Source organism: Panthera pardus, unplaced genomic scaffold (assembly GCF_024362965.1).
Source record: "Panthera pardus isolate Hobbes unplaced genomic scaffold, ASM2436296v1 HiC_scaffold_13, whole genome shotgun sequence".
In the NCBI taxonomy this organism is placed as follows: domain Eukaryota; kingdom Metazoa; phylum Chordata; class Mammalia; order Carnivora; family Felidae; genus Panthera; species Panthera pardus.
This window is the reverse complement of record NW_026526688.1, coordinates 35085155-35097638: the sequence shown is the minus strand read 5'-3', so window position 1 is coordinate 35097638 and position 12484 is coordinate 35085155. Positions and strand designations below refer to the sequence as shown.

The 12484-nt window shown below is 54.0% G+C and overlaps 1 protein-coding gene across 1 annotated transcript in view; it reads right to left on the bottom strand.

The window, feature by feature from the left end:
• Positions 1-12484, bottom strand: part of LOXL2 (lysyl oxidase like 2) — a 93320-nt gene that overhangs the window by 966 nt on the left and 79870 nt on the right. The window contains exons 10-13 of the mRNA XM_019466940.2: positions 9956-10199; positions 3962-4077; positions 2687-2823; positions 720-831 (exon numbers count right to left, since the gene is read on the bottom strand). Of these exons, the coding sequence (XP_019322485.1) occupies positions 720-831; positions 2687-2823; positions 3962-4077; positions 9956-10199 (609 nt within the window). The remainder of the gene's footprint in view (positions 1-719; positions 832-2686; positions 2824-3961; positions 4078-9955; positions 10200-12484) is intronic.

The window sequence follows — 12484 nt, the reverse complement described above, 5'->3', positions numbered from 1 at the left end:
GGCAAACCGCATGCTCAGCCTTCTCCCCCATTGGAACTGCCGGCCTCGGGGGCCCTGGAGCCACCGCCCTCCACCAAATGGCCTGCTGGGGCCACCTCTGCGACGCCACCAGGGCAGCAACTAGGTGCTGGTCATCCCCAGGGCCAGGCCCACATCAGGTGTTCAGGCAACACGAGAGAAGGAGCAACTAGACATAGCGAGTTTAGTTTTTGCCATCCCGAGAGTGGGGGCGTCTCTCTTCCTGCCGAAGAGGAAGCTCTGCTCCCTGTCTTGTTCCCCAGTGTGTGTAGTGCGAGGATAAGTTTCTTCGTTGGCCACCAGACGCCACAGTGCTTGACTAGCCTCTGGTTCTCAACAGAGGAAAATGATACACAGAACCCACAAATTGCTGACGCCCACATGTTTGAGGTCACATGCGTAATGAGATGGCCTCAGCTCCAAGCCCGGTGCCGTGCCTCCCTCCTTCCCCGGCCAGAGCTGGCTGCAAAAACCCAGCCTCTGTCCAGGCCTTATGTGTCTACAGCTTCCTTCCTGTGCGTGGAAATGGGAGGCTGGCTCCATTCCCCACGCTCGTTACCCGAATAAGGAAGCTGCTCTGATTCCTCGACAAAGGGCAGCTCTCGCCTGTCTCCTGGAGGGGGGCGGGCTGCGGGGGGCTGGCGGGCCTGGGGGCAGCTCTGGGTGTGCCGTGCTCCCCCACCAGTGCCCAGGGACCTTACCTATGTGGCAGTTGTACATCCAGATGCGGTGGCCGTCGTAGCGGGTCCTGCACTTCATGATGTTGTTGGTGTAGTCAGACTCCGCAACCTCGTAGTTGGGGTTAATGACAACCTGGGGGCGAGTCAGGTCAGAGGGCGCTGCTGAGTCCTGCCCTGGTCACCCTTTACCCCGGGCCCAGGCTCTACTGAGACCAGCCCTGCCTGCAGAGTCGGGGCGACCTCCTGCTCCAAGAGCAGCCCTGGGGCAGGACTAGCCAGAGATGAAGGGTCAAGGCTGGGAGGAGTGAGAATGTGCACCTCTGTCTGCCTCTCTGTGATTCACACACATATACCCTCCCATAAATCGGCCTTCAAAAAGGGGTTACCCTCTCCCGGGTGCCCTGGGAGGTTTGAGATTAGTAGAGGCAGGAATGGGGGCCCAGGGAGGCCACAGAACAGGCTGTTGATAGGAACTAGAAGGGAGCTGGGGAGCAGGATGTGGTGAGATGGGATGGGACAAGGACCAGGCCGTGTGCTCCTGGAGGTGTGACTTCACACACGTCCCTGCCTCTGAGCCTTTCCTGCAGGCCCTTCTGCCTGGAAGGCACGTCCTCCTTCCCTGGATCTCTCCCGCCTTTGGCAGCATTACTGAGGTCTGCTCTTAGGTCCATGTGGGAATGGAGAGGGCCAATGAAATCCCAGGCCAGGGCTATCACACATCTAAAGTTCCATGTCTGTCCCAAGGGAAATATTCTTTTCCATTAATCAGAGGCACAAACGCTCCCAGTAAGTTGACTTGCTAATTGTGTCGTCAGGGGTCAGGAACACGGATACAGAGTTGATGTGACCTGGGTTTGCCTGGCTGTAAAATGAGGGTAGTAGTAAAGGCCTTCATTGGGGGAATTACGTTCATTCACAGGGTTTACGCACGGCCAGGCCTGGCATCAATCTTCAACGAGCCCTAGTTATTAAATAGGTGGCATTTGTCAGGACACACGAGAATACACGTTCACCCAGCAAAGTGGTAGCGAACCTCAAACACAAAACCCTGGGCACAGTGTACGTGCACAGAGACATGGATATTCATTTTTTAAAATAAAGAGCACTCTGCTCTTTGGCTGGGCCTCTCCAAGTCTGCGGTTTTGGGCTTGGGGGTGGAAAAGTGCTTGGCTGTCTGATTTCCAGCCTCTGAAATTGCACAGGAAAACTTTCAAAGCCCCTCTGTGGTCACTTCTGTGCAGGTGTTGGTTCTTCCCAGGGCTGTCTCCAGGGTGGGGACCACGGGCCGGGCTCTGGGCTGGCTGAATGCCCCTTGGGAAAGTTTTCAAGGCAGAATGACACATTTCTGGTCACCCACTTTGCCACCCAGCAGGGTGAGCTCGAGACCTAGACGGGTGGCGGTGTAGGAACGTGCCAGGGCGCCAGGGAGCTCTGCGGGCCGGAGCACACCTGTGCTCCAGAGAGGGCGATGCCGGGAATGTGGTGCCCCTGCTCCCATGCCAGGGGCACAGCTGGAGCATGCCGCTGTGTCTACAGGAAGGCAGCAGCAGCATTGTCCCCTCTGCAGACCCTTTCGGGAGGTCACCTTTTCTGGCAGAGGCAAGTCACAGACGATTGCGAGTGAATGGCTCCTCCTGAGCTTACTTCCAGCCTCGGCAGCACAGACAGGGGAGGGTGAGGGCACGGGAGGGGTGGGGGGGAGGTGACAGTCTGTGTCAGAGGACACCACGGATGTGGGTTGCCTTAGGGTCTGTGGAACAAATTCTCAGCCTGAAGACCAAACCTGGCTACGCGCACGCGCTTTGATTTGCAAGTGTTAACTGAACGCGATGTCTCAGGGGCCTGGCAGCTCCCCAAGGGCTTTGTGTGCCTCCCTGCACGTGTTCTGTGTTTGGACACCACCACCAAGGGGGCTGCCTCCCCCGTCACTGGGGAGAAGGCTGCTCCTCCCCTCAGCAGGGGCTGAAACCCCCTCCTGTGCCCCTCACCTGGAACAGGTAGTCTCCAGGGGGTACGTCAGTGATGTCGACCCACTGGCAGTCGATGTCATGGCGATACATGTCCCAGCAGCCCATGGTGATGCCCTGCTCGCCGAAGTTGGCACACTCATAATTCTTCTGGATGTCTGCAGGCGGGGGCAGAGGGAAGCCCGGTCACCATGCACCCTGGCCCCACTGCCTGAACTACTTGCCCTCCCAGCTGCCCTTCCCCCAAAGAGCCCCAAGAAGGCCTGCTGGGTGGGTGACGTTCCCAGAGCCCACACTCAGCAAATCTCTCCCGTCCCCCAAGTCCTCAGAACTCTGCTGCTTCTGGGCTTGGCATCCCATCTCCCCACTGTGCGGGCTTCTCATCCATTCTCATTTCATTGGAATCCTTGCCTTGATTCCCACATCCCACCCGCCCCTTTAGGCCCAGCCTGGCGCCTCCTGTTCCACGAAGCCTCCCCTGGCCACTCTGGCATTTCCAGTAGCCTGGGAATGGAGCGAATGCTTATCTGGGATCGTTCTGGTGCTGATTATTTAGCTTAATGTGGCGGTCATCTTGCCACCCTCTGGACAATCAGCACTTGGATGTGGGCCCAGGTCTGGTTTGTGAATCCGCCCTTAGTGGGTCAGCTGGTTGCCAGGCACGTAGTAGGTGCTCAAAAACCCATCTGTGTGTGTGATTTCCTGGCATGGCATGTCCCTGACACATTTATTGAGAGGCTACCATGTCTGGGCACTACTCTGAGCACTGGGTATATGGAGAGGAATCACTGTGTCTCCCTTGAGGCCCAGTCAGGTCTGGACGGCAGGCATGACCACAGGTGATCAGAGTGCAACCGTAATGGCCTGCTAGGGGTGTGGGCAGAGAGCTGCCTCTGTCTGGGGGAGTCGAGAGAGTCCAGGAACCTCAGAGGTGGGTCTTTTGGGCTTGGACTCGGAGAGCATGAGCCTGTGGGGCAGGGGTACCCGGTGCTGGGACACAGGGAGAAAGGCTGTGGCAGCCAGAGGGAGAGGGGACCACGTGCCAGGTTTGGGCCTTACCCAGGGGACCGTGTGGACCCACCTGTGCCCATCAGCATAACTCAGGGGGCTCCTTCATAGCCAGGCCTTGCCCACAGAGCTGGGGCCATGGAAGGCCCTGGCTAGAGAAGGGTCACGGGGAGAGTCAGCAGTGGCCAGCGGGACAGAGTCCAGCATCAGGCCTGGGATCCAGGACAGGTGGGGGCATCTGAGCCCCTCTGAAGCCCCCCCCCCCCCCCCGCCCACACACAAAGATACCTCCTTCGCATTCTGTGTCCTCCAGGCAGAAGCTGGCTTTGTGGCCCTCTGCCACCTTGGTACCATTGAGGTTCAAGAGGTCATAGTGGGTGAACACTTCCATGCTGTGGTAGTGCCTGAAGTGAGAGAGAGGGCCCGCGGGTCAGTGTCTGGAGGAGCTGCCGCCTGCAGCTGGAGCCAGCAGCGTGGTCCGAGCGGGGACAGGGCCTGAGGGGGGGAAGGGCAGAAGCAGAGGCCGCTAATCGCTAACCATGGAGCTCCAGTGGCCACGCTCCGGCCCGGCCCCGGCTGTCACCAGCTGAAGGGGAATAACAATGTAGGGAATGCAGGAGGTACTGTGGGGGTTAGCGAGGTGAAGGGGTGAGCACCGCGCCTGGGATACCATACGCTCAATAAACTAAGCTATCTAGAGGCTCGTGGGGGGCTCAGTGGGTTAAGCGTCCGACTCTTGATTTCGGCTCAGGTCGTGATCTCACGGTTCTGAGTTTGAGCCCCACACTGGGCTCTGTGCCGACAGCGGACCCTGCTTGGGATTCTCTCTCTCTCTCTCTCTCTCTCTCTCTCTCCTTCTCTCTGCCCCTCCCCTGCTTGTGCACGCGCACTCTCTCTCCCTCAAAATAAATAAACTTTAAAAATTAATTAAGATATCTTTAATAGGTGTTTTTCATAATCCTCCGGGGAACCAACTTGGCTCTCCCAGCCCATTCCTATTGGGTATGCTTACTGCAGACTGATAAAAGTGATTTTTTGATGTCTTTTGAAAACTTTTTTTTAATGGTTTTTTTGTTTTGTTTTTTTTTTTTACATTTATTTATTTGAGAGAGACAGAGCGTGAGCATGGGAGGAGCAGAGAGAGGGAGACACAGAACCCAAGGTAGGCTCCAGGCTCTGAGCTGTCAGCACAGAGCCTGACGCAGGGCTCGAACCCACGAACCGCGGGATCATGACTTGAACCGAAGTTGGACGCTTAACCGACTGAGCCACCCAGGTGCCCCTGAAAACTTTTTTAAGTGGGAATTTGGTGGGGAGGGAAAGAACAGAAAGGGGAGGGCACTTGGAGGAAGGGGGAGAGGTGGAAAGAGCAGCGGGGTATCTGGACCAGCCCCTCACACAGCCCAGTGTCAGGCAGGAGGTGGGACTAGGACGCAGTGAGGCCTCAGCCTCCCTGGCACCAGCTAGGGAGTGAGCGACAGGACTCTGTGCTCCTGGCACAAAAAGGGGGAGAGAGGGCTTCTCAGGCCCTTGGGAAGGAGCAGAGCATGGCAGGCGCGTCCTCGTGGGCCCCGGAAGAGAGGCCGGAGAGCTTGTGTGACCCAGCTGCTCTAGCCCCGCGCACCATTTACATAACAGTGTCCCATCTCTTGGCCTGGGAGGGATTGAGAACAGATGCAGATTCTTGGAAGGTGGTGCTTTGGGGTCAGACCAAACATGGCTGCCCCTTGCGGGCGGGGGCCTCCCTGAGGCGCTCTGCTGGCCAGGCCCATCCTAAGCCGCCATGCGAGCATCACAGGCATCTGCAACTACTGGAACACACTCGTCGCTGCCATTGCGGGGACACGGGGCAAACGGGGAGACAGAAGTTCAAGGCACCCAAGGCACGGGGAGCAGAATGCCTGGGTGTGTTTAGGCACGACCTGAGCCTCTTCCTCAGGAAAGTGGGAATGATAACAGGACCCACTCTCAGGGCTCCTGGAAGGACTGAATCAGAGAAACTGCAGAAAAACCTCACGCGGGGCTTGTAACAGAGCGGCACTCAGCACCTGTCGGTTCGCTCTTGTTACTCTGGCCCGCAGTAGTGCCAGGAGTAGTATTTTCGTCACCACCACCACTATTCCCACTACCATTCCCAGGCTTCCTCACCCCCCCCCAGGTCTCACGGCGCCGGCCTCAGGCTCCCTCCGCCGGAGTACTGCAGTCAGGACAGAGGCAAGAGAGGAATGAAAAGGATCGGTTTTCTGAGAGGAAATTAAAGGCTCTTTCCCCCTTCCTCCTGTGTTTGCTTGTGCTAAAAATGTCAGGAGTTCCTAAGCTGGGCTTTTCCCAGGTCGCTGATGTTTCTGGGTAAAGCGATGCTGGGCCAGGGGCCCCCCGAGAACATTCACAAGGACGCATTTTGTGGCAAGTGGAAGTGATGACTTTGAACGAGTCTATTTTGGCTGCTTGCAGGAGCAGGATGAGACATGAGGTCTGACTCATTGCCTAAAACATGTCTGCATCTTTCAGAGAGGGGTTTATGTTGCCATGTTTACCGGCTGGAAAGACTGAAGAGAAATAGGTTTATGTTCCGTTGTCTAAACAAAATTCAGACGGAGGCCACAGATGGACTGTTGTAAGGCTGACCTTCTCCCACTCCCCCTGCTTCCTGCACGCTTGATTTAAGTCTTCCCTAGCTCTTCAGTTTTTCCCCTGCGAACACTAGGAGGGAACAGCTGGTTCGGAGCCTCTTGATCCCAGCTAGCTGCAGTCCTGGAGCTCCAGTGCTTTATCTCCGGGACAGGTGTGGACATGACCCTGGGGCCACGTCCTCCTCCCCGCCGGCTGGCTGTGGAGGCCAGGGGTACCCGCCAACTACGCACCCCAGGAGATCTAGATGGGGCTACCAGGAAGATGGACGGGCGTGTACTAGTGATGAGGGTATACTTCCTCTTTCCAGGCTGAGGTGTCCTGACTTTTGCAAGCCTTAAGAGGACGCCTGATCCATGGCGTAGACCTAGGGAAACTCTAACGTGGAAAGAAATTCCAGAACCTAAGAAGAGAGAGCATAACCTGACACTTGGTGGAAGTCATTGTAATCTGGATAAAAGGAAAGCTGGCCTTCTAGCACAAGACTCCAGAGCTCGGTATCCTAAGACATGGTACCAGGGGAAGAAGGAGCTGATGAGTACGTGGATGACCCACAAGGCTGGTCCAGAAGAAGATGGCGGGTTTGGGTATCTCCCTTGTCATCCTAGGTTGTTGGGGGCCCAAATAAAACTCTGCATCAGAGAGTCTGTGCGCACTGTAGAGGAGATGCCGTCACTCTTCATCCTGTCCCATACCAGCCACATGTCATAGAATGGACAGTCCTGGCTGGTGCTCAGCTGCGGCTGGGACAGTGCTCTGTCCCCACTGCAGAGAAAACTGGGGGTGTGCTCCAGTCTCAGGAGGTGCTATCATGAAGGGCGGGGGCCTTCCACCCTTCTACCCTGCTTCCCCGATGTGTGAGGAGGAGCCCTCTGGCCAGGCCAAAGCCCTACGGATGCGACGAGGGCCTAACGTGGGCTCACAGGGGCCACGTCGCACCTGTGGGGCTTTGATCCAACATGGGGGCCTGCTCTGCATGCAGCAGAAGCAGGGCAGAGTGAATGAAAGTCTCTCCTTGTAGCAGGGCTGTCCCTGACTCGCTGGGCTGGCACCCATGCTGGACATCCACCTCCCCACCGGCCAGCTCCTGGCGCCTCTCCAGGGGCTTCCTGAGCTGCGAAGGCCTCAGAGGAGAGCTGCTCTGTGCTCACCTTCGTCCGGACCCCGTGGAACCTGTGATGTGATGTGTCAGTTAAAGAGGTGTGGCTCCACCCCCTGGGGCGCAAGTGGCAGGAGGGCAGGATCATCAACCAAGGGCATGATGCATAGGAGAGAGAACAACTCAGGGCATTTTTTCCTATGTCTGATCGGCAAGGCAAGTGCTAAGGGGGTCAGTCTTCACGTTTCATTTTAAGGCTTTCAAGGAACACAGTTCTGTTCCTCATTGTACCATCAATTAAATTGGGAGTGATAGTTTTCCCCATTCATACTAATTTGAGCCAGGGTTCTCAACTTTGGCTCCGAGGTCTGTAAATCTGCTGAGATAGGGTATTAAGTCTTCCAGAAATAATTTGTTTTGAGTGGAGGGAGGGCCTGCTTTCATCAGACTCTCAAAGGGACCCAACAGAGGTATGGGGCCAGGAGTCCTATTGACAGGTCCTCCTACAGAGCCTGGAGAAGCCCCCTGGAGCTCTGGAGGCCAGGGTGCAGGGGTGTCCTCTTATGTTCCCTGAGACCTTATGGTCATAGGCTCTCAGTTACGGACCAGGAAGGGGTGGCTTGGAGGGACATATTCTTGGCCAGCATGTTTTTCCACCCATCCCTCCCAAATCGTTGATGGGAACATCTGTAAGCAAAGAAATGAAATAGACTACAGGAAAATCAGGGGGTGGGGTGGCATAGAGATCGGAATGCTTGGGGCTCCAGATCAGAAGAAACACTTCCATGGTGTCGCCATGTGTATTCTTAGAGGACAGACCATTGCTCGGAGAGCAAGCATATGTCCCACGGAGACTTCTGCCATGTAATGTCTGGGTGGACCGCCATGTGTGGGACAGAGATGCAATTATGTTCCACTTATAATAAGCAACATCAGCCCCCGCAGACCCAGGGCTCCCACCACGTGGTCTCCAAAGGAAATCAGGCACCAATATGGTCATGACTTTAATTTTACTCTTTGACTTCCACCCTGCAGAAGGCTGGCATGTTTCTATATAAAGACCAAAAATTCCTTGGCTAGTCGGGACATTCAAAACATAATTTATAATAATTATAAAGGAAAATCAACACCCTAAGTTCTATCATAGTCTTTTCTTTTGAAATAGATGGAACAGCTCTATCCCAAGACTGATTGGAATGTGACCGGACCGTCAGTTGTGACAGGAAAAAGCAGGAAAAGGATAGCTTTCTGATGAAGATTCAGCAGAGGTAACGGAGATTTGCCCACGCCCTGGGGTCAGACAGCCGGGAGTGGAGGGTCCCTGCCGGGCGATTTCTTGTGTTACCCTGGGCAAGTCATGTAGACACTGAGCCTCTGTCTCCTTACCCTTGAAAATGAGGGTTCCATGTGCCTGGCAGTTAGAAGGGGGTCAATAAACATCAGTTCTTGTGCCCCTCACAGTGCCTGCTTCCTTTTTGAGCTGGAAGGACGCCTAGCGATTGATCAGCTGGGCTGGGGCTTCTCAGGCTCTGATGTGAGATGCGCACATCAGCGGGTGACGCTGACAAAATGCAGATTCTGATGGGAAGGTCTGCGGTGGTCAGGCTCTGCCCAAGCCCACGGGCCTCACCGTGAGACGCAGGGACCGAGGACGAGAGCTGTGCTGCCGAGACCACTGGTGCACAGGAGGGCGCTCGCCATGGACACCTGAGGGGCACTGCTGCCCTGTGCACAGCAGGGGCCTCCGCCCCTTCATTTTCAAAAGTGTGCTCACTTCTGTTCCCTCTACCTGCCCAACTCAGGCCTCAGCAGGAAAATGCAAACAAGCTGGGGCAGTGGGTCCTGGATTAGAGTAAGAATCAAGGCAAAGTGAAAAAAAGAAAAGAACAGGCAAGGAGATGAATGGGGTGGCTTCTGTTGGCTCCAGCTAGGGCTGGCTCTAGGATTTCACTCTGTTCTTGTGCAGGACTTACAGCACTGGGACCAAGTCCACAGACAGGGCTGGCAGGGACACTGGAGGTCCCCGGTGATGTAGCCCAGATGGCCTGACATCGCGCAGCTGGTTACAGACACAGCTGGGTTGAGAGACCAGGTCTCACGACGACTGGGCCTAGAACTCGTCTCCACACCCACCGTCTTTCTCGAGATGTTTAAAATACATTAATGAATGAACTCAGTCCAAAGATTGCAGAGCCCCCAAGCACCCCACAGATCGTGAACTTACCATAGATGCATTTGAAAACCATTGACCAAAGGGTCAATGGAGAGGCATTGGGTCCTCAAAAAAAAAGTTTGCTTCCTAACAGTAGAGGCATTGGAGGCAAGAAAGAGACTGGGCTTAGGGAAGGGGAGGTGGGCCGGGGCAGCTGAGAGTGGAGAATGGCTGAATAAATGTAGAAGGCCATTGTAATGACCCCTCCAGTGTAGGAAGACTCTGCCTCCTGGATGTGTGGCCTGTCAGCTCTCTCCAGGGCTCCCTGTGACTCTGAATCCCATCCAGTGCAGCGTGGGGGGCCAGGGTAACATGCTAACAATGAACAAGGAGGGCTCACCTGTGGCAGTCATGCCAGATCCACGCATGGCGGCCATTCTTGGGTCGGAAGTCAGACTGCCCATTGTTGTGGATCTGGGAGGAGAAGCGCAGAAGCCGGCGGTAGCCTGTGGTGGGGTCGGTCTGGGCAGCCGAGGCTGACAGGCAGTTCTCCTCCATGGCGCATTGGAGCATGAACATGGGACGGTCCTCCAGGTAGGTGCTCTGCTGGACAATCTCCGCACTGAGGACCAGGTCAGGGGCAGCTAGGGAGGGCAGACACGATGTTCAAACAAGACAAGACACCCCTCCCCGTCCCCAGCACCATCTGGGACTGGCTCATGGCCTCTCAAGGTCACTTTCCTTGAGGAACGCCACCCCCAATTCCTCTTCCCCTTCTCTGAGAGTCCTCTTGGACGCCTCTGTGGTTATTGGTGCAAAATGGTGGGCAAAATGCTGGCAACTGTTCAGTCTGGGTGATGGTACATGAGGGTTCATTATATTGTTTTCTTTACTTTTGGGTGGCCGGAGATTTTCCATAATAAACCACAAACAACAGCAATGATCGTGTGCCTCCCTGAGGGAGAGCACCATCCATACCTTGGTCTGATTCTTCTGGGATCGATAAACACAGTCTACAACATGTGTGACATTGTATGTAGACTTACAGTCTGCTCATACTGTTTCCCTTCAAATATATCTTGAGGTATTTCCTTGTTAATAAATATCCATTACAACATGCATTTCATGGCTATATAATACTTAATTCATAGCCCTTTAACTCATATTTTTAGATGCATTGGTTCCTTGACATTTTTGCACAGTTAAACATCCTGTAGTAAATCTGTATTTAACTTCAGTTTTTTCTTTAGAATATATTTCTATAATTGAAACTGCTGGGAGGAAGGGCTATATGTTTTCAAGGCTCTGATGCATATTGCCAAATTATCTTTTTTTTTAAAAAAAATGTGTATTTATTTTTTAGAAAGAGCACAATCCAGAGAGAATCTGAGGCAGGCTCTAGGTTCTGAGCTGTCAGCACAGAGCCCGACATGGGGCTTGAACCATGTCCTAAGCTGAAGTCAGATGCTTAACTGACCAAGCCACCTAGGTGCCCCTGCCAAATCACCTTCTTAATGGCTTCTTTCAATTTCCACTCACACTGTTGCTCTACATGAGGGTTTCCCCCAGGTACTTCTTTTATTTTTTTTAAATTTATGTAAAAAAAAATTTTTTTAATGTTTATTTTTGAGAGAGAGAGAGCAAGTGAGCAAGCAAGTGCAAGCAGGGGAAGGGCAGAGAGAGAGGGAGACACAGAATCTGAAGCAGGCTCTAGGTTCTGAGCTGTCAGCACAGAGCCCGATGCAGGAATTGAATTCATGAACTGCAAGATCATGACCTGAGCCGAAGTTGGAAGCTTAACTGACTGAGTCACCCAGGTGTCCCTAGGTATTTCTTGTAAAACAAAGCTCGATTTACTCAGCACACAGCACACAGCAGGTGTTAAAAAAAATTACCAATGGCTACAGTCCATGTTTGCTCACTAAGCAATTCTATTAGAAGGTTTAGCTTCTTTACAAAAGGGTTAACTGTAAGTTTCCCTTTAAAAGTCGGATTCCATTGACTATTTCTAGTACATTTCAAGTCACAAAATTATTGTATCTGATGTACAACCAGACCCATCCTATGTTTTCCATCAAGTTGCTTGTAAATGTCTAAAGTGGGTGTGCACCTGTGAGCTTTGCTTCCCTCAAGTATGCCAGAGCCTGGAGCATTCCCCACGGCCTCCCGGCTGCACGTGGAACACGGCAGCTTCTCAGGACACAATTTCCGGCACGGGGCGGCACCCCCTGGAGAACAAATCCATCTGCAGGGCTTGGATGTGGAACTGAAGGGTACGAAGGGGGAGCACCGATGGGATGTAGTTTGGGGAGTGGAAGACATACATCGGGAGGCCCTCATTCGCTGAGAAATAGTTCCTCTTGGAGGGCACACACCAGGATGCCCGGTACCGGGTGTTCTGGGCATGCTTTTATTAGAGGGTGTTATGAGTCTCTTATTCACCGTCTGCACCCTACTCGGTACTCAACCCACAGCCCCTTTGCTTACCTCTGAGCTGAGCAAATGGGTCTCCATTGCTCTCTCCTCTTTCTGGGAGGAGGCCAGCCCTAACCCCAGCTCAGATGTCTTAACATGATCTGCAGTTTGCTGGCAGCCTGGGAACCGCGCTCTCAGCACCTGCCATAGAAGGGGGCCTTCACCTCCCTAACATCCGAAATGTCCACCGGAAACTCATCTGAAGCAAGAATTCATCTGCCCATCCACCAAGTACTATAGCGAACGCTGCACTGGACTCTCTGGACAGTGCTGAACAGGGCAGACCTTACACTGTGGCAGGAAAGACAGAAGCACATACTACTTAATTACAGTTGTGTCCAGAGATAGAAGGAGAAACATGGGTGTGTTGGGAATTATGACAGGGGGACCCAGTCTGGGGGAGGAGGTCAGGAAGAATTTCTTCGGAGGCAATTAGGTTTTCGTTGCTCCCTGG